Source organism: Phaethon aethereus (genome assembly GCF_964289735.1).
Source record: "Phaethon aethereus genome assembly, chromosome: 23".
In the NCBI taxonomy this organism is placed as follows: Eukaryota; Metazoa; Chordata; class Aves; order Phaethontiformes; family Phaethontidae; genus Phaethon; species Phaethon aethereus.
In genome coordinates this window covers 5,938,898-5,966,066 of record NC_138599.1, presented here as the reverse complement: position 1 = coordinate 5,966,066, position 27,169 = coordinate 5,938,898, and the positions used below count along the sequence as shown (strand labels likewise).

Sequence of the window (27,169 nt, the reverse complement as noted above, 5' to 3'; positions counted from 1 at the left end):
TGGTCTAAAAAAAGGGTCATGCCTTTTCGTCCTGCAAGGATCTACCATCTCAAAGGAGGGATGCGAGGTTGGAGAGATTATGGGCACGGCCCAGCATGATTTCGGGAGGATTTTTTGTGAATTGAAACCATTCCTGCTCTCTAGTGTGCCTCTACTTCACTGCTGGGAGCAACAATGTAGAGGAATTCCTATCAACTTGCGGTAAAATAAGGAATATTTCATATCTACTGCCGAAACATACACAATGCATTGCAGTTCAAGTTCAAAAAGGCACAAACATGAAAAATAAACCCATTTTCCTCGCTTTGTATTTCCAGGATCTGCTAAGCCTCATCACAACAGAGCTCACTGAGCACACTGCCTATTCAGCTCCCTGTCGAATGCTAGCTGGGAAAGCTTTCTGGCATGCTGCTGGGGACTTGGGATAGAAGCGTCATTGGAGTTTCTTTTTTGTCAAGAGTCGTCGTTCATTCTACTTCACAGAAATGAGTTCGCGAGAGTTTTCCTTTATAGCACAAAAGGTATCTGCAAAACGTTAAATTTAACTATATTCTGAATCTTTCGTGAGGTCAAACATTACAGTAACCTTGCTCATCTGGTCAGAGCAGCCAGAATATGAGTCTTTATTGCAGCAAGACCAGAGTGGACGGGAGCTGAGCAGGAAATCTTAGATTCGCTTTTCATTTAGGCTAAGATGTTGTTCTCATAGCATACTGCTTTTACAGGAAAGCCAGGAATACGCGTTACAGACAATCACGGTCTCCTGGCTAACGGGTTCGGTGCGAACACGTCGGCTAGCGGGCACGCACGCTCCCTGTCGCACCAGCGACGGGAGATGCTGCCCTCGGACAGGGCACAAGGGCTGCACGGCTTGAGGAATACCGAGAGCCTGCTAGGAAAACTCACGCTGCCCGTGCGCCCCATCAGGCGTCCTCTGCAGCAATACGGGAGCAGCCCTGGCCAGACAAAACCATGGAAGATTAAGGTGCTTTAAAAAATCAAACTCCAGCCTCTAGAATTTATAAGCTGTTGGAAAAAAGCTCCGATTGTGAATTGGATTGACTTGGTGGCCAGAGAACACCGATTAATAGCCGCTGCGGGCATTCGCTGCCTCCAAAGAAAAATGCACGGTCTTTTGCAGGGTTGTCTGCAGGTCGGATCAGCTTTCCTGCTCAGAAGAGTTACAAGTATTCCAAAGTATTCCACAACTACTTGCTACTAGGCTGACAAAAAGTGCCAGGCAGTACTTTGAAAGATTACTTGCGCTGTTTGTTTTTAATTAAGCGAAGCCCCTCGAAAGTAATACTGCTTATTAAATCAGAACGCACATGAACCACAACCTGAGGGACTTCAGAACATGCTGTTCAACACAGCCCTTACCCAGATAAATTCCACTTCCCGCCTTTACTTAATTAAAGAAAAAAGGAAAAAAAAAAAAAGCAGCAAGCTTTTCTGGATTTTTTTTTTTTTAAATACATTTCCTATTCCACCTGGAGCGCAAGGCAGGGCTGTCAGCGCTGCAACTCTTCCTATGTCAGTGTAATATCCACAGACACGGAGGATATAAATTGAGCTCTGTCGAAACCACTGAGGAATTCTAACAGTTCCTTTGATACAGAAATGAGTCTTGCTACCTTATAAGTCTTCTCGCGAGCATAACCTTTGATGGCTGCTGCTTTTAAATGAGTATTCTAACTTTTCACCCTCTCCTTGGCTGAAAAATTGGTACGCACATTTGTGCGGGGACTCGACTGCTTCGCAGCCCAGCTGCACGCCCCGTGTTACTGCTGTCTAAGAGAGCTGAAGTTCTTGGGCATTTCTTCTTCCACAGGCCCAGCCCTTGGCAAAATAAAAAATAAAAAAATCAAGAAGAGATGCTTGCAGTCACAAACTCTACCACTGCCATCTGATGTGAAGCGTTAAGCCGAAGCTTTTGGAAGGAGAACAGCTGGGTTGGAATTGGAGAGCTGAGCCTTCCTGGGTCTCGACATGCCGCACAGCTCTTAAGCCTGATGTTCACTGCTGTGAATCTCACCTGTGAATTAATGGCTTATGGCAAGCTAGTATTCAGGAAACCAACACTTCGATTAAAAAGTGAGAGAAGTTGGCAACGGGACTTTATGCACAAGAACTTCTGAACAGAATACTTAAAATTCCCCCGGTTTTGGATTTATAACTTGTAAACGTGAGCAGAGCTTTCAATTCGTGCTTCAAATTGGGCTTCAGGCTTTGTTTTCCTTACCTTCTCTTCCTGCTTTTATTCAGCAGCTAGGTGGCTTGAACCCAGGAAGGCCAATGAATGCCTGACACAGCAGGCAGTAAATCTACAGACTAGCTGCTCATCCTAGCTTTATTGCTTTATTTTTTTTTAAATTGCTGATAATTACAATAATGCACACGGGCAGAGGTCCAAGACAGGAAGAATTATTGTCTGCAGGCAGATCTGGTGTGAGCTGATAATACCAGCCTGTGTTTGCTTTTGAATTTAAATGGCAGAAATCTCAGTAAAGCAGTCTTTGGCTTACTTTAACTTGCTGGCAGGGGTGGAGTTCTCATCTGCTCGTCCTTTATTGACTTCTGTGGTAGAGGATTCTGCACCAGCACAAAACTGGAAACCAATGCAGGAGCTGCAGTGCTAGCTTGGGTGCAGCTTATATTTAGATCTCCGCTGTTTATGGCTAACATGCAGCCTTGAACACTCGGAAGTTTAGTGACAATAATCTACGTACTTTCCTACGTGCCAAGAGCAACCGTAGCGTTACACAGAGCAAAACATTGCTGAAGCCTGAAGCATTCCTTACTGCTTTTGCACCTTCCTCTGCCTTTCTACAGAGAAAAGGGGAGATTTCCAAGTACCTGTGACTCACGGGCAGCCTTTTTGTCCTTGGAATTTGTACTAATGAGGTAGCAGATTATTTCCCCCTCCTCCTCTAGTTTATCATGCTCCATAAACCAAGCCTACATGAGTCATTGGGCAGATAATCTGCCTGTCAGACATTCGTACTCGGGAACTGCCACGTTCAGATAGGGAAAGCAACACTGCAGGCAGTACTGGTGCATAGCTAGTCTCGGGGAGCAGCGACCAAATTCACTAAAGCCACGGTTCAGCGTAGTCTTGGCTTCCTGAAGTTGTTTGTGTAACAGGGTTGCCTTTGGCATCCTCTTTTCTACCCACAGAAAGACAAAGTTCAGAACAACTCAGCTGGAACAGTCCCTTAACAAATGTTACTGTACCCAGAACTGTGTCCTTTAAAACAGATTAACCGGGAGGCCTCAAGCTTTCGCAACTAAAGCTTGTGGGTAATGGCTGGGACTGGAACAGCTTACCACAAGAGCCACCCTGAAAACAGAAGGGCCAGAGAAGACGTAGACAGTACTATTAATGCCATTAGTAAGCCTTATACAGTGGCTCCAACCATGCTTTATCAGTCAGGCTGCCTTCCACCCGTCACAAGGACATCAGAACCAAGTTTCACGCGAAGTACTAGATGGCTGTACTTACACGGCCGCTTCCTTCCCTTTTCAGCAAAACACAGCAACGGCACTATTTAGAGTACCTTTTTTATGGAGTGGTTCTAAGTCACATTACAGCACATGGAGCCAGACCTATTTATTACTGGGCTAAACTAAGGCACAAAGTCAAGTGACTTGCCTAAGGTCACTCGTCAGTGGGCTCAGCCCTGTTTAATCCTCAACCCCTCATTGCTCCAACCTGTGTCATCGTTCTGGCTTGCACAGCAAGACTAATTACCGCTTTCCCACATGAATTGTTTGGGCATCTGATCCACAAAGACTCAAGATGTCTTGTTAGCTAGCCAGCAAGCGAAAACTTCAGTGCAAGTTAATGTTTTCAACATACACTACAAATCTACTGTAGGGGCAATTTTCCCTTCCTGGGCAGTCGGAAGGGAGATCCAAAACACAACGTAAGAAAAGCGGCTGTGATTTAATAGCGTTTCACTCCGCTTAGGAAAAACGTCTGACTCTCCTTTTGGATATAACTTTCATTCCTGAGCTGACTATTAATACGAATTACCGGTGTTCGTAGCACAAAGGCTTCACTGACTACAGCACACGTACGGAGGAGTACCAAGATCCGCTATTTTGTAAGTAACGTCTCCACAAGGTTCGATAGAGAGTCCTTTCCATCTTAAGGCACTTTAGCTACCTAAGAGTTAGTGAACACAACCACCGAGGGTACCAGGATACAGAGATTCCATAATACGCAGGAAAGTACATTTACAAAATCTCTCGTTGCTTCAAAACAATTTGTTCAAAGCAAAAATAGCTTCTGGACTAAAACTCATCACAAATCACAGACACACACACACACGCTTGTCCACTAGCTTTCCTAGTGGGCAAAACTGGCAGAAAGGAGATCCAGAGAACAATTTATTAACATCAGGCAGGCAAAAACCAAACCTTTGCTATTGAGTCAAAGTGATTTAACATTTGGCAGGGGGTGGGGGAAGAACAAAAAAAACCAAAGCAAAGCACCTCCCCGAAAACAGTGTGAATATTTGTTTTAGAGATCTTGTGAAGCTCACTGGGAGCTTCACAAAAAAGTCTGCAATGGAAAGCCCAGCATAGGAACCTGTGGTTACTCAGTCTAACCATGCATCTAACCACTCGAATGACTTGAGATAAAAAGGCTGCACAGATTGTGCTTTTATCTAACACAATGCAAGCAGGAAATTGAAGGGTGTATTTTAAGAGAACATCAAGAATTTGAAGTGGCAAGGAAAAAAATGCAAGATAAAGGAGAGATAAAAAATGGGAATGCAGTTTGGCTTTGGTTTCAGTTATTCGTGAGCTCAAGTACCCCCTCCCTGTATAGATGTTGTTCAGTATTGGCTATTCATGTGCAGAGGCTGCAATTGTTTTGGAACATGAGCAAATACTCATTTGGTATCTTAAAGTCCTGCACTTAGGCTACACACAAACCTCCCTATTAGCACACAGGAATAATTCAACGAGCGTTGCTCTAACCACGCTGCAGCTCTGCGGGTCACACCGATCGCTTTCCACCCCTAAATGCACAATGTTCTGAGAAAAACCAAACAAGCAAAAAAAACCCCAAACCAAAAAATGAAACCAAAGCCAAAACAAAACCAAAACCAGCCAAACAAAAAAACCCAAACCCAAATGAATTGGTAATTCTGCCCTCCAAACAGTGCAGAGGGAACCGTGAGGTTTTTAAGTCTTGGCTTTCCAAACCATGCTAACGACCACCTTTCGAAAACAGGAAACCCACAGCTAAAATACAGGGCTGCTTTCATCTTTGCTGCTGCTCCCTGAGCTTTGCCAAGCATATGCTGAACCAGACCAAAATTAACACGTTACCCCAAAAAATAATGGAACAGACTTGCTGTTTTCAGCATCCAAACTGAGGACATGTTTATACTTTGAAACTTTTCAAGTTCTGTCAAAAGCACAGGTCTAAGAAAATAGTCAGCAGTTAGTAGACACTACTGGGAATGGATAACTTAACTCTAGCTCTTATTAAATACTTTTAGGAAATAATGCAAATAGGGATTTTAAACCAAAACCATCTCGCCACGCACCTTCCCACACACCACCTCCTCTTATTTATTCTGAGAACTGCTTATGGCTTGTTATGGAGCATCTTTCAGGCAGCACCTTACATCATTGCTCACATACAAAACAAAATCTTTAAAGAACCTTTAATGTCTATGGCCACAGAAATCAGTGCTTAAAAAAAAAAAAACAACTTTGTATCTGCCGTTTAAAGATTCCCACACTGATATTCTAAGTTAATTCAGCAACAATAAATGATACTTTTTTCTTTAAATAGAATGAAACCCCATGAAAGTTTAGCTTTTGGTTAGCTGCTCATTAGGAAAAGTTCCTACCACTTACGGCTGAAAAATCAGTGCAAGAGAATCAACTTAGCAAAACCATCTCAAATTCTCATGAAAAAATGGTTTTCCATTTTCCTGACTGCAGCTATTTTTTTATCCCAGTAAACAGCAAAAAAACTGAAGGAAGGCTGCCAGTTTCCTTCCACTAATGCTGGAAGTGGAATTCCTTCTAATAGAACAGAGGATAAAAGGTGGACTTCTATCTACCCCTGAGAGCTCAACACCTAGAGTAAGCAATCTGACACAAGAGAGAGGTCAAATAACAAACTCTCTTGAAATACCCCTAAAGTTTTGTCAGCAGCAGGGTCACCGACAGCGAAGAAAGGACCTCAGTAATGGCTTAATGGATTTCAATTTTTTACTCTTTAAAAGCAATCCTGACTAATTTAGTAGCATTTTATTTCTGAAGCATTAATTTATCAGTTGGGGTTTAATAGTCACAGCATCATATCATAGCTAGGCTAGCATACTGAAACTCTAATGGACGTATTAAACAGTTCCTTTAAGGGAAGCAACAGATCTCTACTTAGAATAACTGCTTAATGCTATTACAAAATTAAGTAGTAATTCACAGCACAGACTAAAGCTGGCTAGGTTCAGATCCCCTTTACTTTCTGGCTTGGCAAAATTGGTAAAATCAGTTCCACAGAAGCCAGCCTAGAACCTCAAATATTTCAGGGCTATCGCTGTGTTGCATTTCACTGGCTTTGTGTGTTGTACAAACACACCTGATCTTCACACGCTGAGTTTTATACATCTTCAGCCTAATGAGCTGTATCAGATTGCGCAGCATTGCATGGAAATAAAACGACAAGGAAGAATTGATTTTTAGCTTTGATAAAATGAGATTTCAACTCATTGAGCAATTTCTTCCGGGCTTCCGTGGAAAGAAGGAACTCTGTGTACACCGATACCCGTTTCCTGGAGGTTTCCTTAAGCCTTTTCTGGACATTTTGAAGGCAGGGGATAGAAAGCAGCACGTTCTTCTTTTCCACCTACTTAGTTGAACTACAATTGAACCTTAGCTTGGTGGAAGAAGTTATATACTGCAGCTGCATAAGCCTGATGGTCAGTTCTTTGACAAGTTTTAAGAAATGTGATGCTTCGGTAAGGTCTTCGAAGCACAAAACCATCATGAGCTGAAAGCTTTATTACAAATGCAGAAGCAAAAAGTGCCTGTTCGGCAACAGTGAGGGAAATTGCTCTTCAAAAAAGAGGACGCAGAACAATTTTAGACAATGTAGTTATGCCTAAAAGAGCAAGAGGCAGAGAACTTCCATCATCTCAACAGAAATCCCTCTTCAAGGTCTCTGAAAGGTACTACCGTTTTGCTTTATTTTTTTTAAAACCCTTTGTCCAGCAGCAAAACTATTTTTTTGGCCTAAAGCCTTAGTATCCTCCAGCCGGAGAAACAGTAAAGTAGCAGTTCAAAATACGTTGTTGTTTTTAACGCAAGGATTCCAAATAGTTCCTTATCTTCCTGTTTGGTAAAGGCTGTTAGACAGGGTATGAGGGAGACTATTTACTTTTTCTTGGAGAAGCGTTTTTGCCTGCTCAGATGCTCCTGTCCAACGCGATAGACACTTGAGTGAGAAATAAATAAACGGTCAGCTGTTCACAAACGAGTTCTACTTTCCTTGACCCTACAAGCAGATGTGGACAGCAATGGAAATGCTGACTTAACATGTAAATCCCAACACTAGGACGTCGATGGGAGCGTAGATTGATTTGTGTATTGATGCACTGGGCCACTCACCATTTTCCTAGCCATAGGCTGAGTAGTTTCAATAGAGCTTTCTGAAAGTCAAAGGATGAAAATGTTGCATAAAATTCAAACCCCGGGGAGCAGTGGTTTTGTTTTTCATTAGTTGACTTCAGACATGGCCCACTAAGTTGTTTTTTTTTCCATTCAGAAACATGGCTGTGCACACATCTCCACTGCAAACTAACCTCGCCAGAATCTGGCAAAATCTGTATTTACTGATCTAAATCACTACTGTGGATTAGCCTTATGGAATGTATACAGATGTCTCACATCATAACAGAGCAGCAGCCAAGAAAGCCGTGTTGAAATTATAGCTTGATGATGCAATAGCACGAGTCATCTAGAAACATATCTCATTCTCATACCCTTATTTTGGACATCTAAAAAAAAAAATATCATTGAGAGCCCAAACGAGCCCCTTAACAGACTACTTCTTAATTATCTTTGAGGCTACCCCTCCCTGCATAATCCCCAGCTAGCCTAGACAGCAGTGATACCAGTACTTGATGAACTTGTGTTAGAAGGCTAGGAACATTTAGAAGACTCTGAGAAAATTGCACTGAGCATTCTTGTGTCTGATTCTAATACCAGTTTGACGAGGAAAACAGGTTAGGTAACCGACATGAAATGAATTCACGTGTGTCAAGGCTGCGTGGCAATCCTGGACAGCAAAGACAAATGGGACCAACTATCCAGTCGCACAATTCCACTGGAGGTCGCCTGTATTTTCATAGTTATACCTATCAATAGAAGGGATGTGAATCTTAGCCCAGAGAGGCAGGAATAATAAGCACAGTCCTCTGCTTTGGGGACGCTGTTTGTTCCCAAAGTTATTTCTCACCGCTACGGGAAGTATGCTAATACTGCTATGCACACAATTTTAAGTTTCACTCAGGAACCAAAGTGTCGCAGAGGGGACCAACTATCCATTCATACACAGGAGAGAAAAAGAAAGCCAGAAAGCATGTCTGCAGACAATAGGCCAAGTGTTTCCATATGCAAACTTGGTCCCGGTTTCATCTTTCTGCAATACGAGCATTTGCAATTTAGGTTGAGTTAAGGATCTTCACATCCTGATGCATTCCAACAGACTGTACCACTCCGGCATGTTCAGTCTGTCTGTATTTTGTACTTTGCATGACACATGGTGTGTTTTGCAGCTTAATGACTATTTTAACCCTCTTCATCACTGAAGAATGTCATCCTAGACATGACGTGGAGAGATACATATCGTTAGATGGACGCTGCTCAGAGATGTATTTGAAGAGCTATTGCAAAGCACAGAAGTTATTCCAAAGTAAATATTACAAAACAAAAATATCTGCTTTACTTGATCTGGAGTATTTAAAGCTAGCTGCTATAAACAGTAAAAATCTCCCAGCCTCCTGTTATGGCACAAGCAGCAGCTTACAGGCAGGTCAGTAGCATCCTCTTAAAAAAAAAAAAACAGATATATATATATATATATGTAAGTGGCAATGCATCTCAAAGTCAACACCAGGGGAATAGCTGCTGGAAGTTTAGCTACAAACAGCTGTGCACATTAAGCCCATCTCAGACAGTTAACTTTGCTGCCAGCTGTAGCTAAACGTTTGCAATGCCCTCAGTTATATGATCAAAATAAATTTAATAATCACAGACTATTAAATAAAATAACAGAACAGCAGGAGTAAAGCTATCAGCCACTTACATAATGGGGAATAACGACTTAACTTGCTGCAAAAATCTTTAAAGATAGTGACAGGAAACACGACAAGCCAAATTGAAACCAAGGCCAGCCAGGCAAATGAAGTCAAGTCATCTTTGCTTTTGCCTGAAGCAAAAGGCAATTTAGAGTCTTAGAAAGCAGTGCTCCTCACTACTTCTCTTCTACAGCATAGATGAAGCTTGCAGCCCAAAGTTTAGTGGGTGTCTTCATCATATCCTTCTCTGGAACACCCAGTTTAATCGTTTGCATATACACTACTAAGAAGTATGACACTGGCCATTTCAGAAGAGTAATGCTCCTGAAATACATCAGCATCTAGTACAAAAGGACTACAATGATGCATTCTAGCCAGCGCCTGCAATGAAAGAGGGAATTAACATGCTATAGATGCCCTGTGGAAAAGCTCCTACACGGCTGTACGTTGGAAAGCGTTCTTCTCATCACGCTCATTCCCACGTGAAGCAAGTTGCAAAAGCTTGCGCCATATAATTGAGCGCAACAAATCCATCCAAACCTAGGAATTTCAGCCTCAACTTCAAAATGCCTGTTGTCTGTACCACAGACCTGACATTTAAGCAAATCTGAAGGATGATTTCCTGCCATCTTAACAGCCCTGCTACATTAGGAATCCAGCTCTTCTCGTTAGTCTTCCTTGGAGCCACGTTGCTGAGGGAAGGTCCTGGTGGACAGGGAGAGAAGGCAACAGGACTTCGAGGTGATTAGCTGGTTGATAATTTATTTTTTTGTCTCTTAACCTGAGAAACACAGACATTCTGAAGCAAGGTGCAAGCATTTAAAAAGGAGGATTAATTTAACTAAAACACTGTGTATAAAGCACAGTACTATGGATTCAAACATAGGTAATATAGTTCAGCTCTTGTGGTTGGGGCAAGTTCTTATTCGCAAACTCAAATATATCTTGCACATGCATACAATGAAAAGACCGATAAAAACAAAAGCATAAGCATGCAGCCGGAAGGTGAGGGACCCAAGGAAGTCACAAGCTGTGACTCAGACCATAAAACCAGCTGCGGACGACGCGGGGATACAGCAGTGCAAAATATTACATTGCATCAGGCCTGCGCTCTGGCAGGCCATTCATCTCCTGCCTTTGTTATTGGTAAATTGCTTCCGAGAAAGCGGCTGTTGCCCTCAACAGAATATCCACATACTGACTAGCTTTGTTGCAGAGCAAGTATTGATGCAATTTGAACAAGAAAGCATTTATCAGGAGTGACGGGGGCAGGAACGCTTTTTTCCCCGCTGTTTTTAAAGCCTCCAGTGAGGCTGGGACGTGATGTTCTGTCCCAGCCCCAAGCTTCACACATCCACAGGAACACCCCAACTTCATTCCGTGACCCCTGTCGAGAAATCGCTTGGCCTCTTCTGGGGTCTGGCTCTCGCCCAGGTCAGTCCGCACCACCACGGACATTCGTGTCCGACGGCTGAGCTCTCATACACCGATACGTCGCGAACACAAAATCCCAACTTTTTTGGCTGGCTACCAGGACGAAAAAAAAAGCAAGCCCTTCTCCACTGCTTGATGTTTCCAGTCCTGAGGCTACGAGGCTCTACTTGGACTTCGGAAATGAAGCAGTTACTTGAAACCCTACAACTCAAACTACTTAAAGCACTTAATCTTATTCCAACAGTCCGAACAGGAGCTGCGACCATCCTGCTCCATTCAAGAGTGATAACTGGTTTTCACGATAATGTGCACCCTCAACAATTTCTCAGTTTCCCTTTCTCCTGACAGGCAGCAATGTTTCAGTATATGCAAAAGCGCTGCCGTGCTCTACGCTTGAGAATTAATCTTCGGCCAAGACTTTTACACAGGCTAACGTGCTTAGCTTGGATCCCGACGCCGTTTCATTCTTTAGGGTTTCTAAACACGTATGTGATCTTGCTGCCTAAAATGAACCAGACATCAAATTCAATTTCTTCAGCAAGAGCTTTGATAAATTATGCAGAGAAAGACTCACGTTCAAATGCCGATATACTCACTGGGAACTCAAACCACAGGTTTGAATCAACATTTTGCATTTAATCTTTTGCGAGGAGTACTTAGCAGATTAAAGCAAATCTGCCCCTCTCTATTTCAGGCCACAATTATTGTAAGACTACCAGCGTAAGAAGTCAACCAGCGTTCGGTATTACTGAGTTATACCAACTCACGCAGATTCCTCTAGGACCATTTTTGGCAAGTTATTAGTCCCAATATGAACAGGAAAAGATTAAACACCGATAAAAAAACCTACTACTTAACTCAGAGCTGGCAATGTGTCATGCCAAGTCCAAAACCATATAAAGAATTTGGTGATTAAAAGCTTTATGCTGGAGGTTACCATACGTCTAAGCAGAGACCAGCTTCTGTTGTGAATATGCAATCCAAATCCGCTTGAGATCTAACATGAGTACATAATGTTTACTGTAACAGATGGTATCGGTAAGATTTTTCTTTTTGTTGCTGTCACTTCACACTACGCCATGACATCATAACTAGCGGGATTCATCAACCCAAAACCCAAAACAAAAGGGACAAAGCTTCTGGCAGGGAGCTGGAGCTAAAAATAATCTAAGAGCCTTTAAAGAAAAGCCCGAAGATTAAAAATGCAAATGTTTGGCTTTTGATTTAAGCATCTCAGTATTGAAGTTGGCATAGGGCAACTCCTGGAAAACACCAAGTAGTTTATCAAACTTCTCTTTCATCTTTGCAAGAACGTCGTCAGAAGATGATTTCTGAGGTCTCCTCGCTGATTTTTTTAGTGCTTTGAGGTGGCAGATTAAAGAACCCAAGCAAAGCACCTGCATGAGAAAATGCAAGCCCCTGTTGTAGCATCGAGTTAACAGAATAATAAACCTCTCTCTAATGCAAGAATTAAAAACCAAAACAAACCCCCTCCCCTCAAACCACACCACACCGACCAACACCTCAGAACGTATCAGGCACCTGAAAACATGACCAAAGCAGCAAATGTTTGTTGGAGGAAGAGAGACCTAAATGAGTACGGGAACTTTCAAGGTTAAACACTACTTTTATTTAAACATGAAGTCGTCAGATGACAATTAGCTACTCTTAAATGGAAACTTCGCTAAGTATCAACCTACTGTTACAGTAAGGAGGAACCACGGCCCCAGTCGTCTCTGTGCGCTTCTGTGTGCGTCTGGCTCTCTCTCTGTCCTTGACCTGAATCAAAATACACTTTTGACTGTTGTAATTTTGTTAGAGAGAAGCTTGCTGTATGAAATTACTTAAATGCAACCCTGTCACTGAGACAAAGCCTGGAATCTGAGTGCAGAAGCACAGTTATCATCCACGCTGCACCTTTGCATGATACCGTGTATTAGTCACATTGTCAAACGTCGAGGTGAACCGTAACACTACCGATGACTCGGTGCCTTACCCAAGAGCTAAGACAAGTTTTACCGAGACAACAAGGAAAGAAGAGTCAGCTCCCGCCTTCTGTGGTGGGTTTTTTTCAGGCTACAGCTAAGTTACGCTGGCAATTTTTAAGCCCTTCCTATTTGGTGACTTACAAACTTGAACTCAAAGTCATGATTTCATAATGGTTTTCAGTTAGTCTCAAAACACAGAAAAGCCACCTGAGCCAAACAGTTAATGATTCTGCCGCCTCTGTAAACTTCTCCGAAGCTCACGCACCCCACAGAATAACAACTTCAGAAGCGGAAGGGCTTGTCCAGCCACGGCAACCTGCCGCGCTGCTCATCTGTGCAGGAAATCCTAGTAGTTGAAACAACCGGAGAAATTTTTAAAGGTTCAGAGGAGGAACCTCCAGAAAGGCACCCACAAAGAGCATTTTAAACTCTCTAGCCAGACACTGTTCAAGAGGCTTGAAAATAAGGCTTCGCCCAAACCACTGCTAAAAGATGTTACTGCAAGGCCTAACATGGTCATCTTTAGGAAAAAATCTGCAGTGAAAAAGCCAACTCAAGTGAAGCCATCATCCTTGCAGCCAGCACACCAGCATCGTGGTAGCCCAACAGCAGCAGTCCTCACAGACTGTTGTGCCCGTTTGGCTACCAGCGATCAAGTCTTGGTCTCTGAAACAGATGAAGAAATACATACGTACCTGCTCAGGAACCAGGTCTGCCTGCAGCAGAAACCAAAAGACTTTCTGGACCACGTCTCATCCATCACTTCTCTCCCTTATGAAACAACAAGGGAACCAACACGTGATTTGACTTTCCATTGTCGCCAACGAAAATGGAAAGTGAAATAAAACACGGAACGCCACGGAGAGCGGCAACATCTGACTCCGCACACTAGTTAAGAGCAACTAGCACGCTGCTAAAGTTATAAACCAAAATGAAGGTCTGCAATCTATAAATTTGTACAAGAACACGATCATAGCTGACAGCGTGAAATATGACAACAAAAAGGAGTAACTAAACTTAATACATATATATGGGTCGAGCTCCCAAAAATCACGAACACGTTCTTGTCCCCACTGGCCATATACAAAACATGCGTCAAAACGAAGTGCTGGTAAGCGGCTTAGCCGCATGCATTTCTGATCAGGTGGACACTTGACTGCATAAAACCATGCAGGCTACATTTTGCTGCTGGAAAGATTAGTGTAACACCATTCACAGAACAGAGATATTTTGATCATTCATCACAAGTTGGAACTGAAAGAAACTTTTACAAATGCACATAAAGACAAAATTTTGCATTTTAAACACCAACCCAATGGGACCGTGGAGCAAGCATTACAACTTATCAACCATTTTAAAGCCATGCTAGAAGGTGCATTTGACTTCTGTCTTCTTTTACATGTGGATTATCCATGTTCTCACAGGAGCTACTAAAGCTTAGAGAAGGCGCAGTCAGGAATATATATTTAACTCAAACTGAGAAGGCAGATGGGGGTGAAGGTAGTAAAATCTCATGCTGAACAAGTCTAAAAACGAAAAGCGTTACCCACATGCAATATCTACATGTGGAGTATATCCCTGCTTACAGCTGCAGGAATTCATAAATTAAAAGTGCAAATCTAACGTTAAGGAATTGCTCAGAAAAACCTCAGCCAAACTACTTCTCCCGGAACGCACACTTCCTTGTGCGCTGCCTCTCAGGAGCAAAGGTTCATTTGTTTCTTTCCCCTGTAGCACCCAATCTGAAGTACAACTTGCCCTACCTACGTAACAGTAGTCCATGCTAAAGTTAGCTCTTAGCCTACTGTATCCCATGAGGAGCCATCAGCCCTCCTGAACCAGAAGAAAAACTAGTAAGTATGCTATCTTGGTCAACCCACGATAAACAGAAACCTTACAATTTACTCTGCTCACATCCTACTTCTTACAGCTTTATCATTCACACTAGTAGGCATACAATAAATATATATGTAGACGTATGGAAGAGTTACTTTGAGGCTTTGCACAATGCTGTCAATCCACTTCCTCTCCCCAGAAACCTGAGACTTATTGGTACCTACAGCAAAAAGCTGAAAATTAAAATATGGGAATGGAAATTATAAAATTAATATAGTCAAAGTGCCCTAAGGACTCCATTTAAGGTAAAGAGTAGGGTAAAACCCACGGTAGGATATGCCGTTCGCCCGTGACTATCTCGCTGCTAGTGGAGGACGCAAAGCATGCCCATTGTGGGTGTAGACAATACTTTTGGAGGAAAAAAAGAGGGCAATCTTACAAGTTCAAGTACAGTTCTGAATTAGAAGCCTTACCAGAACGGTTTCTAGGCCATTGCAAGTATTTGAAGCATTCCAATTAAGAGCGAGCATCACCTTAAATTAATAACACGTTTCAGAGTTACTGACTGCATGAACTAAAAATCAATGACACTAAGTTTTACTCCACATAAGTAGCAAGAGGATCTGAAGGATTACATCAATTTAGAAAACCTAAGTAGTTAACAAGAAGCATCTGAAATGCCAAAGCGTAGAAACAGAGGTAAAGGCTTTGTTGCTCTAGCAAGAAAGGAAGAGTTGGGGACAGCGTTATTTCTCTCGCATTTTCAACTGAAGAACAAGGTGATGGTTTAAGTACATTTATAGAAGCAGATGCTACAGTCAAAATAACTTACGTTTACAAGATTGAGTCCATACGCCTCCAAAAGACACATACATAGGAAAAAAGGAAAGGCACAATTTTTACAAGCAACGTCTAGAGAGAAGCCTAACTGCTACGTAGAACACGGACGCTGCATTAATCCTTCCTTGCACTATAAGGTGCTGAAGGAGAAGCAGAAGGTAATTATAACAGAGCTCACATCCAGCTAAAGCCACCTCAGAATAGGCTTTGAATAACTCTCAGGCAACGCAACAAACATATTAACAAAAAGTCATTTAATCCCTGGTAGAGATATTAATACATAAATAACGTTTAAGAGAGGTCATAAATATTTCACATGTGAAACAAGGAGGGCTGAAGGCCTTCTCCAAAGAACAGAGCTTACCTTCATTTGGCATTCTACAACGCAGCAGAAATGCCAGAGCCTCTCTGTGCAATATCAGATGTCCATCTGATTCGCTTTATTTCCTTACACATACCTCTGCTTCAGAGAAGCTTTTGTTGAGGCTTAGAAGAGGCATTGCATATAATCACTTGCATATGAAAGTGCATTTCCTAACACTTACTGGGAAGTGACGTTTTAGGAACCGAAAGCAAGCTAAAGGCCACACGCTCAAGCCTGGAATTTTACTGAGTCGTTTCTACTCAGGACTTCGACGCAGACGTGGAAATTTCCCCTAGGTGGAGTTCTTCGTTCAATGCAGCAGGCAATTAGAAGTCCCTAAGGTCTGCAGAAACGGCACAAGACTGGTATTTTTGTCGGTGAGAATTTAAGCGTACAATACAAAAATAACAAGGTGAAATGCACAGTTCTGCTATAAAACACACTGTTTTTTTCTCGACCCAAATCCTGGTAATTTGAAACATACAGGTAACAGATGAGCATTCAAGACAGCTTTGGAAAAAGACCACAAAACCAAACGCGATTAAAAAAAGCAATATCGAGTCTGCATCGCCTCAGATTTGATTATACAAAAAGGTCAAGCGATAAAAAAGAAACTTTGCATCTTTAAAGGCCTTGAGGGCACAGGAGAAGTAGTTTATCATTGGAATACAGATCAAATTAGAATAGATTTATTTTCTTTTTCCAGTTGGCATCAGTGTCTTATTTGAAGTTCTCAGGGCCTCCAGAAGCAAAACACAGCGGTCACTGATTTCAGACACAACCCTAGGAGACATACTGCTATGGAAAGAAAAACATTAATCGCTGGCTATCAATGACTTCTCTAAGCTCTTCCATTCAAATTCATTTGGAAGAGAGATTGTCGAAGTTTATCTGCCATCAACACAGGATGATCTGAAAGGGAGAAGGTCACTAACGACAAGCCCTTGGGAACGCCCTATTTAAAGGTTCACATACCAATAATTTTAAAAAAATAAATACCTGCCGCTCCCCTTCCTCTGTTCAGGCAAGGGAGAAAAACAAATTTTAGTCGTTAAGAAGATTATCGGGTGTTCTAGGGACAGAGACTGGTAGCTAAGATAATCAAGCGAAAGAAAATCCACCTAATGGGACCATGCCAATCCAACTAAACTAATAATTGCAGACATTGCTATGCATTTTAACTCCAGTACACTTTCAAATGTCATCTTTAGTATTAAATAAATAAATACATCTAGCTCCGGCATATTTTTCATCACGTTACCTGGTATCATTCAGTATCGATCACGGCATAAAAACCAAGAACATTAACCATTTTGCTCCCCAAGCTCTGCATAGAGCTACTCATTCTTGAGGCAGCAATAAAGACTGGAGAGCTGCAGTCCCCTGCAGACAAAACAATGGGAGAGGGATGCAGCAAAAACAAGAACTAAAATGTCACAGTTGACATTTTGTGTCAGCAGATTAAGGTGGCTGTTGCGCCTTCAGAGGATGCAAATTCTGCTGCAGGAACGGCCGAACAGATTAAAGGGGTACCGAGGACAGCCTGGTGCGCTAACGTAACCCCACGCTAGTACCGGATCATGTCAGAGACAACTAGACGTTGGGAGTGAACCCACAGCCTGTAAAACCAACTCTACTACAGGCATGGCGATCCTCTGAACACGAACGAGACAGAAACGGTTTCATTTTAATCCTTTTCAAAGAGGTCAACACCCCCATTCTCTGGAGTTGCCAGCCCCTCGCGGGGTGCCGAGGCGCGACGCTGCTGCTCTCCCCTCTGTGCCAAACCCTTTGCCAATCCAGCCATTGGCGAATCCTGGGATCTGCTCCGTCAGATGGACGCGAGGCTTCGGAATAAAATTACAGCTAGATTCGTTTTCCAACTTGGCATTTGCGTAGCACGTGGCCGTAAGCAGCAGCAGCTTCCAGAAGGGATGTGCATAGCAGCCGAATTTGTCTCGGGTACGCCAGAGGAAGCGACCTACAGCTGGAGGAGTTTCCAAACAGGTGCAGGAGATCAGATTTAACACGGCCACCGCGGAGCAGCCAGGACAGTCCCCGACCACCAAGGCAATGCCAAATAACTCGACGTTGGCACTAGCTAGACTCCCTCTGAGCAGCCCTGCCGAGTCTTGAGTTATCTTTCCTGCAAGATAACCTCCACACAAGTTGGTCCAAAGACAATTATCGCCATGTTCCATTGATTTATAGAAATTTAACAGAAGGACTGGTAGAAACATTAAAAATATTAAATAACTGTGCTTATTGCTGGTTAGCAGTTACCACCAGTTTAGGGCTTTTTTTGCATCGCGCTGAGGTAGATGTTCTGCTTAACCAAGCTTGTTAAATTTTACTGTAAACTGTCAAGTCAAGCCATTCGCAAGCAGCCACAAGCCTGTTCTTTATCCATCCCTAAATAACACAGAACCTAGACAAGACGGATGGAGCCGTTTTGCATTTCCAAACAACATTCAGGCGTAGATTATTAAACTCTATTTATGTGCCATGTTTGAAGCTCAGCATGGACTTCGCTCTTTTTTTTGCCGTTTCACTCTAATAAATAGGTTATACTGTAAAGTTTTAAATCGCCAGGATTTTTTCTATATCCGTCTTGCCGTTGAGCTAGCTAGACTACACAAAGTTTTTATTTTTAGGGATAGAGTTAGAATTTCCCCCTCCAATTGCTTTCATATATACAGATACAAATCTATTCATATATAGACGTACGTGTATACGAATTGCAGCATCTAAGCCATTTCTATTAAATTAAATAGACGCCTTTTACACTCGGCTGAAGCATCCGTCCGAAAGCCAGCGTAACATTTCAAACCTGAAGATTTATTCGGGGTCTACCAAGCGGATAGCAACCAAATGGATTCATTTAACCGAGGTTTTTCTCGACGAAATTGCCCTCTAATACTCTTCTAAGCGCCTAGACCAATTTGAAGCTCACAGCTCTTCCTACCGCGCCGAGAACGCAGAGGTCACTTCTTTTAAAAAAAAGGAAAAAAAACCCAAAAGCCCCAAGCATCTCAGCGAAACGAAGCTGCGAAACGAAGCGACCTGCGGCTTCTGGTTGGAGAGCTTCTCTGAAAACGAGGGGAAAAGACGAACTCATCACCGCCGACCCCCAGAAGGTCTTGCGAGGGCTGGTCAGCCTCCAGGTGCCTCCATGCGAGCGGAGAACACCTTGAACACGCCGCTCCTCTCCGCCCTCACGACCGCAGCCCAGCTGCCGGCTGGCCCCGGGCGGTAACACAGCCCGCCCGCGGCGGGGGAACAGCCCGGTAAAATGGCGAGAAAGTCCCACCTCGGCTGCGCCGGAGCCCGCTCTCCCCGCGGCCTCTCCACCACCTTCAGCCGCCGCAAGACAACGCCCGGCCCCCTCCGCCCCCGGGGGAGCCCTCTCGGCGCGGGGCCGCACCCGCTGCCTCAGCCGCCTGAGGAGAAGGGCAGCGGCCCGGAGATCCCACCGGCCCCCCTCAACGGCCACCCCCAGCCCCCGCCCACCTCGATGTAGCCGGCGAGCGTGGCCGCGGGGCCGGCGAGCGCCAGGAGGAGCAGGAGGGGAAAGCGCTGCGCGGAGCCCATCGCCGCCACCGTCGTCGCCCGCCGCCGCCCAAAGCGCTACTGCGGCCTCAGCGCCCACCTCGGCGGCGCCCCGGGAGCCGCCTCGCGAAGCTCCGCCCCGCCCCGCCCCCCTGACCTATCGCGGAGATGCGGAGGACTGACGTCTCGCAGCCCCCGGCTAGCGGCCAATCGCCGCGCCGTCGCGGAAGGCCGCCCCCGCCTCCGGGTGAGTAAGGACGTCTGGGCGAGGGAGCCACGCCCTGTAGCCGCGCTACCAGCCAATAACGAGGCGGCGCGGGGCAGGTTGCCCCGCCCGCAAATGGCGGCCGAAGCTGAGGGCTGGGCCCGCGGGGAGCCCCTGAGGGGACGCACCCCGGGGGACGCTTTCGCCACTCTTATGTTTAGGCTGCTAGAGCAGTTAACCGCCCACGCGAAATTACCCGCATCGAGGAGCCTGAAGGACCGCAGGGGGGTACGGCCGTGGGCTGTACGGGGGTCTACAGACCAAAAGCCCTCCTGCCTCATTGCTCCTGCCCGGCACTGCCACGAGGAGGGGGCTTCCTGGGGCCGTGAAAGGAAGATGAAGCAGTTTCCTCATCTAAAAAGAAAGTGAGGGGTTTTCCCCACTCTGAAAACTCTACGCTTCTCCCCAATTTTATAAAACCCTTGACCCACGGTGCTACCAGCAAGCTCCAAGCCCTCCTTGTTCTACAATAAAAACCAACACAGTTGGGCTTTTTCTTATTTTCTGAAAAATACAGCTGTCAAACAATAATCTGAGGTTGCTTTGCCCTGCCACCAACACCGAGGGCGGGTGCTCCCTGGAAGAGAAGCCTGCATGCTGCCGACCTCGCTAAACACAGCAAAGCTCCCCCTTCCACTTCAATTAAGCAACGGGCTCTCATAGCCACGCCACGCCATCGTCACCTTCTCCGGTTTGTGCGCCGGTCAGCGTGAAGCAGTCGTGCCTCCCCCGTTTCTTCTGACCCAGAGCGTGTCATTGGTTTCTTTCAGTGCAGGTGTTCTGCCCCAGCTGGCACCACTATTTCAGGACATGTTTCTGGCTTTAAAACCAACTGCACCAAATTTGCATTGACTCTATTGTAATTTCCCCACGTTACTTATAAAAAGAAATTAAAAAGATCAAGTTCTTCAGGAACAAGCAGATATACCAAGCACAGCTGCTGATAAAACAGCCCTTCCATACCAGTGCAAAACATTTTTTAGTCCCTTTTTAGTATTTTCTTTGGCTTTCACAATGAAAACGTACAGCAATCAATTCAGGGATGACAAATGCCCACCTTGAAGATGTAACCACTAAAGCTCCCACTGGTTTCAGTGGCAAGAACAGTTTTAAACAGGACGCCTTTAAAAACCCAATATAAACTAATACATTTTAGACTTCTGTTTTGGTGTTTTGTTTCTTTTTTATAAAAGCAACAACAGTCAGTGAACCCATTAGAATTATGTCAGAAAAGTAGTACCCTATACATTCTATGTATTCACTTTCATTTTTGTATGAAAATACAAAAAGGTGCTTAACATGGGGTAAAAAAAAAAAGATCTTTATACAAAATGTCGCATAGTTATAAAACATTTCCATTCTCAACTTTTATATTCTTTAGTGTCTCTTACAAGCGCTATTTTCTGAAATGGTTGAAAGGAATACTGCTGAAATGTTGCAGATGGGGGTAAATCTGTACGATAGATCAATAAGCAGCCCAGTTTTAATTAAAACAGCTGACTGGTCCACTAGTCACTTATTATAGTCTCTTTTTTATAGTATTTGAAAACCCTTAAATCTCTTTTACTGCAGTCCTCTGACATATATAATTTTCTTTTCGACTTGGTCAAATTCAGTTGGAAAATGGAGTTAACAAGTTTTCTGAAAACTGATACATTTTAATGTAAGTATTTTATTGTGCAGTATGAAGACACAAGTAAATAACTGGGAACACTCAGAGTTAAGCTCTTCTCTTTTCTTAAAAAAGGAGATATTTTTCTTTCTCCCCAGGACAAAAATTACAAGCTCTTTATAATTCTTTGGATAGAGGCTTTCATTTGAAGTTGAATTTATATAGCATTTAAAGTGCTATATAAATTAATATACTTTTCATGTTTACATAGTGCTTGGTGAGTATTAATGTTCACAACTCCTCTGCGAGCTAATGCATTTGCAGGATGGCAAAAAGGCTGCAAAAAAAAAAAGACTTGTTAAATTGGGGTACATGAAGCAATTTCCACCTGGTGACTTTTGGGGAAGTCTCACAGATAAGCCCGAGGCACAACCTCAGCTTCATTCTCACCTCCAGTCACATAGCCTTGTCCTAGTACTACACTGCACACACACTAGCGTGTAAGAGCCGAAGTCCCGCCGTGAGACTGCAACACAGCACATTCCACTTCAGAAGCGAGACCATCAGTGCTCAGTTCCCTACCTAAACAACAAGCAACAAATTTAAATTTGAATTAAGGATAACTCATTCCCCTTTGTACAGACACCAGTCCTCCCCAGGAAAAAACATCCCCAGAAAACAAAGTTCTGAGCCACCAGATCTTGCTTTTTTCCTTGGCGCTCATCAAGAGCTCTGAGTGCAAGGGAATTCATGTGGCTGCCGGGCAGCAAGGAAGACAGGAGATTGAACAACATGCAAAGGCAACGCTGGCAGTTGAAAAAAACAAACACTTTCAGCAGGGAAAGGCTTTGGAGGTGGTTGCTTTCAGATGAGTACTAGTCAGCATAGGAACAGCAGGTTACACCACTGCTGGTACGTTGACACTCGCAATGGTCATGGTTAATTTACCATGTAGATAAATTCCAGATGAGAACTGGTAGTTATCTGTTGCCTGTGACAAAAGCAGCACTTTGAATGAGTGCCACAAGGCTGCAGCATTCCCTAGAACGCTTTTCCCATTGTTAACCCTGCTAGGTAGGTGGCAGCTCCCATTTCCTTCCAAGAATCCCATTTTATATGCTTGGTTCCAGGGCTTTTAGTGCCCTTTTCCCAGCACATTTGCGCTAACGAAGCGCTGAGAATCTCATCCTCACCTTCGGCTGCTACTGTTTATTCTGTAAGAAAGGTTTCAAGTAAACCTCTCTGCCCATTATCACTTGCAAGACAACTGTGTAAATGGAAAGAACATATTTACGATGGCAAAAATGTGCCCTGGAAGGGCAATGTTAAACTCATGACAAAAAGGGCAAACAGAAGTCAGAGAGGAACATGTCTGGCACCACTAAAGTCACTGGGAGCAGCAACTTTAGCAAACTCATGTGCCGAGATCCTGCCAGTACCTGGAGAATGAGTTCACAAAAGCAAGCCTCTGAATATTCTCGCCATTCTCTTAAACTCCACAAATTAAAGCATAAGCTTGATCTAGCCTGTGAATGGTAATCCTATGCAGCTCCTTTAATTAAAAAACTTGATTGAAGATTTAAATGGCAGATCATATCATTCATACTTCATACTAGCTCTACGTGACAGATAGGTGCGAGTTAGAGGTTAGAGGTAGAGGTAGAGCTGAGTCAGCCTTCGTTTTAGTTGGTAGAATACAAACTTAATTTAAAAAATGACTACAGCATCTGGCGGGCTTGAGTAAAGAGAACTCCTTGTTCCGACACAACTTGGCAATATAAGAAATACTGAACAGTTCTTTGAGAAAAAATATACCACCCAGCTTATATGAATGATACACAGTTAACTGCCACAACTCATCATGAGCTACACTGTGCTTAGGACAAGATCTCTACCTGTTAACAAGGCTCTATGAGGGGCAGAAAGCAATGCAAAACTATTAGTCAACTAAAACTTGACCCAACATCCAGCAATGTAAGTGCATTTGGGAAATAACACTTCTGCAAAACCCATAAATAACATCAGAAAGCTGCCAACCCGCTCTGGAATTGGACATCTATATTTGGCTGCAAAATTTCTTTGTGGAATCCTAGGGTTCCTGCAGTTTTGCAACTCAGTCTCCCATCTGTAACTCAAAAGGACAACACATGGCAGACAAGGTGTAGAAAGTCCAGCCACAACAAGATGGAGGAACAGCTGAAAAAACTGGGCTTAAGTTGTAAGGTATACACAGAGGATGAAGATGTTCCATAGAAAGAAGGTAGCAGAAAATACACACAGACCTTCTAGGCTTTGTGCAAAGCAGACAGGAGTTTAAAAAAAGAAAGGTGATTTCTATGGGAATACAGTGAACTTTAGAAAAATGAAAGGATGGAAAAATAAGTAAGAACAGATGCATTGCAAGTGGAGTCATACCTTAAAAACAGGGCTAAAAGGAGTAATTCCAAGAGGAAAACCAGCAGAGGAATCTGAAAAGGAAGTGACAGAGTAAATAGTGGCAGACAACAAGCCTTTCTGTTTCTACTCAAACATCTTTAAAAGGGGTTGGCAGGGAAGGGAAGAAAAGTCTCCTCTTTATTGTATCAAGGAAGCCTTAACTCTTGATGGCCGTGTTCCCACTGCTCTGCTCTGTGCCTGAAACAGTGCCATTAATCTGGCTTTCATGCAGGTATTCTGAGATTTTTTTTTTTTTCTGCAGGGAGACTTAAATAGCATTTTGTGCTACGTTCATCTCAACCAGCATGACCCTGGCCTACAGCATGTAACAGACTGTTAAGGAAACAATCATAACATTAATACTCACCCTCCCATAGCTACAAACTTCAGAATAACCTCTTTTTAGGTTTAGAAATATTTCCGCTTTGCTGAAGCACATCAGCACAGAAAAGGTGGCAATGCATTGGAAAATGAAAAGTGCATCGATCGAGGATGCTTGAGGCTAGCAAACCAGGAGCATAGCTGCTAAAGGAAGCCCCTGCTCCTTCAGTACTCTCTACATTTTCCAGATGCTAAGTATGCAAAATCTATGATCTCCTCTCATTTTCTAGATGGAGGGGAAAAAACAATGATCACTGTGAATTTAACTGGACAATTTGTCTGAAGAGGAAGACTACCCAAAGACAAATGCAGTGTCTGAAAGATACAAGCAATCCTTTCTGCAACAGATTTGCACAGCTGTAGGATTCACTATCCACGAAAGGCAATTACCTCTAATATATTATTCAATAGAAAAACAAGCCCACACTCAGATTTAGGATCCCAAACGCAAAAATGGAAGAGAGTCTAACCACCTTTTTAGCTAACCATCACTTTTCAGAATATATGAACTGGGTATTTATGCCGCTCACTTTCTCTCCCCAGATGGATGCGAGGTTTTTGGGCACTGGCAAGATCTCAGGGCAGAATAATGCCTGATGCTTCTTCAAAGAGCTGTAGCAAACACTTAACCTGACACATGGACCTCAAAAGGCAGGTGGTCTAGAGGCCTACAACTAAAGGCAGTCTCATTTCAAAAGCGTGAAAGGTTGTTCATTTTGTAGAGGTCTTTCATGAAAAAATGAAAATTCAAATATGTTATAATTAGCTGCAGTTTCACATAAGTCAGTATTATTGCAGCTTCTATATTGCATCTGAATTTGTCCCACAAATTCAAGTCAAGACACTGGGTGGAGAGACGAAGCAGAGGCTGCATTGCAGAAAATATTTAGTAAACTCACCCTCTTGCATTGTAATATCTTCCTGCAACAGGCTGAAGGCATCCTGTCATCTTTATCTCTTCTAGTCCACCTGTGAAATGTCATTCAGTCTCTGAAGATGGCAGGATCAGTCATTCATGTATCAGGACAACGAAACCATTCCAACTTAAATGAGCTGAGCACTGCAGTCTGTGGTGGAGAAGCCGTATGAGAGCTTAAAGAGGAAAAATCCCACAATTAAAATAAATCCACCAACAACTGAGCACATTTTCCACAGATATTGGCTCATTTTGATGCTGAGACTTCTCCTGTTGTCCTTGGAAAAATGTTTCTTTCCTCTTCACTCATCTGCTTGCTGGTCTCACTCAGACAGTCTCATTTCAACAGTGTGAAAGGTTGTTCATTTTATAGAGGTCTTTCATGAAAAATGAAAATTCAAATATGTTATAATTAGCTGCAGTTTCACATACGTCAGTACTAGTGCAGCTTCTATATTAGATCTGAATTTGTCCCACAAATGTGTGTCAAATATTACCATAGAATGATTAATGATATCACACATAATGGAAGGATTAAGCATTGATGCAGGAGTTGCTCGAGAGGAACGGTTTTTAACTTCTTTCCACTCATAATTTATTTTTGTCCTGTAAAGAAACCTGAAGTTGAAAATAAAAATGGCTTTTATTACTGGCAAGCAAAAGAAGAGATCTGATTCATGATTGAATTCTTCATTCAGTATTCATTGGCAGATTAAAAGCCAAATCATCTTAACAAACGGCACGGCAATGAACAACATCAAATATTAAAACCTCAGGACTCGTCCTGCTGAATAAACATAGAATCATTTCCAGCAGCTTTGAAGGCAAGCGCAATTCAACAACAAAAAATCTACCCCTCCCTCTGCAATCATGTCTGATTCAGCGCCTGTTACATCAGGCATCATGGAATAACCTGTGCGAACAAGCTCTTTCGTGGCACACTGAAGCTGCCTCCCATTTCCTCTCTCATCACTTGTTGTGCAGTTACTCAGTTTGCAAGCAACAGGGCGCGTTAGGAAGTAACTTACGACCCAGGAATAAAATACGGGATTTTAAAACTTCTAGGAGACATGTCACATTTGATACTGCAAAGCTTTATTGCTGGGAACTGTTGTTTTCCATCAGCTGCGTGACACTTAAGTGCTTATTTTTATGGTGCCCTTAAAAGCGAAATAACTCCACCAAAAATCCCCTCCTTGCTCACTTTAATTTGATATCAGCATAGACAGCTGCAGTTTGCATCATTCTATTTAAACAAAGGTACATTTCCTGTTACAATCATCGTGGCTCCCAACCACCCGGGCCTCCTCCTTATGTCAAGACAGGAATATTTATTTTAGTGTCTTGAAACGCGTGCCCTGGAGACAAGGGAGTTGTGCACCACGTCCTGCAGGGACCTGCAGCTTTGTCCTACTGCCTGTCCCCAGACCACGCTTCGGGAGGGAGCTGAAGGCTCTTGTGCTGATTAGCAGCCTAGTCTTCACAGTTAGGGGCAAATCAGTGGGATTTTGGAATTCCCAGGCACAGGAATTCACATTTGCAGACCTCACTCTACAGCTGCTTTTAAATGCCCCAAATAGAGACAGTGCTATTGATTTATGAAGTCCTTTAAGAGAGTGGCTTCATATTCTGCCTCGTGGGTTTTTTTTTATTACCTTTGAAACATACAGTTCTTTGGAGGACCGCAAGAAAACAAGAAGTAGCAGTAGTTGCGCGGCTTTCAAGCTCCTAAGGCAGCAAGAAGTTGGAATATAGGATCTCTTGGTGATACGAGATAAAGAAACACATGTATTGGAAGTCTGTTTCAGTTGAATAAAGGCATACTGCAAGACACAGCTCAAGGGAACTAGGACATCGGAGTAGAAGATGAATCCCAATGTCTCCAAGGGAAGAAGTGGGCTGCCTACAACTTCTGCCCGTAAACCCATGGCCCGAGGGGGAGAACAGCCCCCTCAATTCCTCTCCTGAATCACATTGTCTCAGAAGATGATTCAGCCCCTGAGAAAACTTTAAGAAAATCCATGTCGCTTCCCCTGCAACTTTCCAATTGCCTTTTCCTATGCCTTGCAAAGGGCTGAATTCCGAGTTGCTCTTTTTATTTTACAGTTTTTTCTTTTTTACTATGATTTTTCCCCTCACACACTGGAAGAGAGAGTACCTGTGCTCTAGCCAACCCAGTTTGCCGAAGGTTGAAGGTCCGTTCTTCCCCCCGAACAATA

General features: G+C 43.3%; 1 protein-coding gene across 1 annotated transcript in view; it reads right to left on the bottom strand.

Moving 5' to 3' along the window:
- Positions 1–19,382, bottom strand: part of APLP2 (amyloid beta precursor like protein 2) — a gene marked incomplete at its 5' end in the record, with an annotated part of 47,558 nt that extends 28,176 nt beyond the window's left edge. The window contains one exon of the mRNA XM_082010039.1: positions 19,302–19,382. Within this exon, the coding sequence (XP_081866165.1) occupies positions 19,302–19,382 (81 nt within the window). The remainder of the gene's footprint in view (positions 1–19,301) is intronic.
- Positions 19,383–27,169: the final 7,787 nt, after the last annotated feature.